General features: G+C 44.8%; 1 protein-coding gene across 1 annotated transcript in view; it reads right to left on the reverse strand.

The window, feature by feature from the left end:
* Window positions 1-1031, reverse strand: part of si:ch211-51a6.2 (neurotrypsin) — a gene marked incomplete at its 5' end in the record, with an annotated part of 12738 nt that extends 11707 nt beyond the window's left edge. Inside the window, 1 exon segment of the mRNA XM_035663637.1 lies at window positions 789-1031. Within this exon segment, the coding sequence (XP_035519530.1) occupies window positions 789-1031 (243 nt within the window).
* Between the last annotated feature and the right edge of the window lie 1945 nt (window positions 1032-2976).

Raw genomic sequence — 2976 nt, forward strand, 5'->3', positions numbered from 1 at the left:
GCCGATACCCACAGCACAAGTATCGGAATCGGTATCGGGAGGGAAAAAATGGTATCGGAACATCTCTAACACATACAAGAAAGTGACTCTGGTTGGACTGCAAAGTCGCCGGGAAGCTGCTTCACTGATTTGTCATCACCCAGTTGCAGCAACCTTTGGCAATGCAGCTGTGGCAGCAGGAGTAGGCTCCTGCCCCTTCTGTTATCTGTCAGCAACCCCTAGTAGCAGTCCTGGTCCAACAGTCTCAACCAGCAGCTCCATATTCCTGCTGTACCAACTCAGCCCTGCAATGTGCATTTGAGCCTGCCTCTATAATAGATCCACAGACTCCATACATGAAGCTCACAGTCCCTGTCACAAACCACGCACGGTACAGAGTGGGAGGACCAGGGGGTTAACAGGGGCCCAGCAGTTCCTGTTTGCTGTGGGGGCCCCTAGCAGGTTAATATGGCCATTACTGAATAGAGAAATAACTGGTGACATCTACCCATCCATCCATTCATCCATACTTCCATTCCCCTTTCTTTACATCCATCCATTTATTCATCCATCCATCCATCCATATGTCCATTCCCCCTGTCCATCCATCCATCCATTCATGTGTCCATCCAGCCACCCATTCCCTTTATCTTTCCATCCATCCATCCATCCTGCTATTCCCTTATCTGTCCATCCATACATTAATCCATCTATCCATCTATTCACCCATTCATCCACCCATCCATCCATCCATTCAGCCTGTCCATCTATCCATCCATCCAGCCATCCATCCTCACATATCAGCTCACCCTGATGGCAGTCGCAGTAGGCCCAGCTGATGGCACCGGAGCTCTGCCTGAAAAAGCACCAGGGGTTGGCCTCTTGGTCTGGGTTTCGGCAGAAGCTGTGCTCCCCCAGGCCTCGGCCCGGATACTGCCGCATGTAATCTGGGAAGTCTGTCCACTTCAGGCAGGGGGAGCCTGACTCTGTGCGGGAAACCGAGCCATTATAGTATCCCAGTTTTGTAAAGCCTTCAGAACAGGAGAGCGGAGCTGATGAAACAGAACATCACTCGTCAGTTATACAGCCTCTACTGCACATGATTTTACTTTGATACATTCTGGTCATAATACTTCTGTAATTGTAAATAACTTATATAGAGCCTTTCTAGTCTTTGGACCACTCAAAACGCTGTACACTACATGCCACACACACCCATCCACAAGCGTTCATACGCCGATGGCAGTGGCTGTCAAAAGAAACACTAAAACACACAGCATCAGGAGCAATTTGGGGTTCAATAGCTTGCTCAAGGACACTTCGACATGTACTATAAGGAGTTTTTAAGTGGTTATGAAACAGTCTCAATGTAATACTGATGCCCTTATATGACCTGCATAAACAAACAAGACCATCAGCGCCTACAAGGAACATTCATTTTATGTTGATTCTGGCACCCTATGTGGACAAAAGTGGTAGTATTTCTACTGCCTCGTTTTATTGAATTCAAGGGGAATCCGACCTGGTGGCAGACAGTAAGAATAACTGTATAGAAATATCCAGTCTTATCTCTGATGGTCTTGTTTGTTTCTGTATGTCATATAGAGGCATCAGTAAATTGAGACTGTTTCATAACCATGTAAAAACTTCTTGTAGTACGTTTAATTAAAAAAACTAAACAAAACAATATTTTTATGTAACAGATTAGTTTTCCATTGTAGTATTGTCACTTTTACTTGAGTAAAGGATCTGAGTGCCTCTGTGTGATGCTAAAATGAGCATGTCAGAGGTGATCTTCCAAACCTCCCTTATCAACAAAGATGGATTTACAACACTGGAGACACATTCAGAACAGGGTTGATCACGGTTGACAGCCCCATAAATAAGCCAAGAGCCTACATGATCCTCAAAATGCTTAGCTGCTCTCTGTTAGGATCTTTATTTATTTCCACGTTAGGATCCTCATTATGCAGCTGATCACCAGTGGTGTCTGAAGCAGCTTCAGAGCTCTTCCTTGGGTTATGGGCTCCCGTGGTGATTGCTAAGAACAAGCTCTATGAAGCTGGAGTGCATGTCAAACAGGAAACATTCATCTGGTGGGCAGATGGTAGTTTAACAAGACAATGCTGTGGCTGAAGACACTTAAGAGCAGCCAGAAGCACTGCCAACTGTAAAACTGATCTATAAAACTGCTTCCTGGGGAGACGCTATGTGACTGGTTCACACACACACATACACACACACACACACCTTGGTTTCACCTTACTGGTCGGATCTTACCAAAGCCCTGCAGTTGAAAATGATCCAGCTGGCTAACACTGACAGATTTACAGAAATGTTGATTAATGTCCCTATAAATAAATAAAGAAATAAAGAAATGAGAACAACTCTGATTTATCCAGAATCCCACAATCAATTACTCAACATTTGTACGTGCAGATTCTTGCAGACACAGCTGCCAGCTCATATATTTTCCAGTGGGAGTATCAGATAGGTATGAAGTCAGTTGGGCTTTGCTCCCATTAGAGGTAAAGCCTCGTTGCCATATGGGCTGAAGCATAAAAATCAGGAAATGTACAGGCACTTTAACTGTGGCTGTGAGCTATATGCACAGGGTGCTGCTGCTGGTAGTGGGGGTAGAACAGTAAACCACACTATACACAGACATGCTGTGACTGGAGGGGACAGGGCAGGGAGCTGAGGTGATGAGACAGAGGGCTGGAAAGAACAACGGACAGAAGGAACATAAAGGCTGATACTGTGAGTGTCTGCTTTTGGTGGATGATGTTGGTTATTATGACAAGACTGTGGGAGACAACAGTTTGACCGGAACAGAGGTTAGAGATTAGAGGCACAGGTTTGTACGCTACCTATGAAGTGATTCACAACCTCAAGCATATTTTTTTCCCCACGGCATTCAATCACTGTGGATATTTCTATTGGACACTGACCAAATGTTTTTGTTCTTTTTTTCCTAAATAGTCTATATAATTGGCA

Source organism: Morone saxatilis, unplaced genomic scaffold (assembly GCF_004916995.1).
Source record: "Morone saxatilis isolate NCDOM2014 unplaced genomic scaffold, NCSU_SB_2.0 Contig19, whole genome shotgun sequence".
NCBI classification, from domain to species: domain Eukaryota; kingdom Metazoa; phylum Chordata; class Actinopteri; family Moronidae; genus Morone; species Morone saxatilis.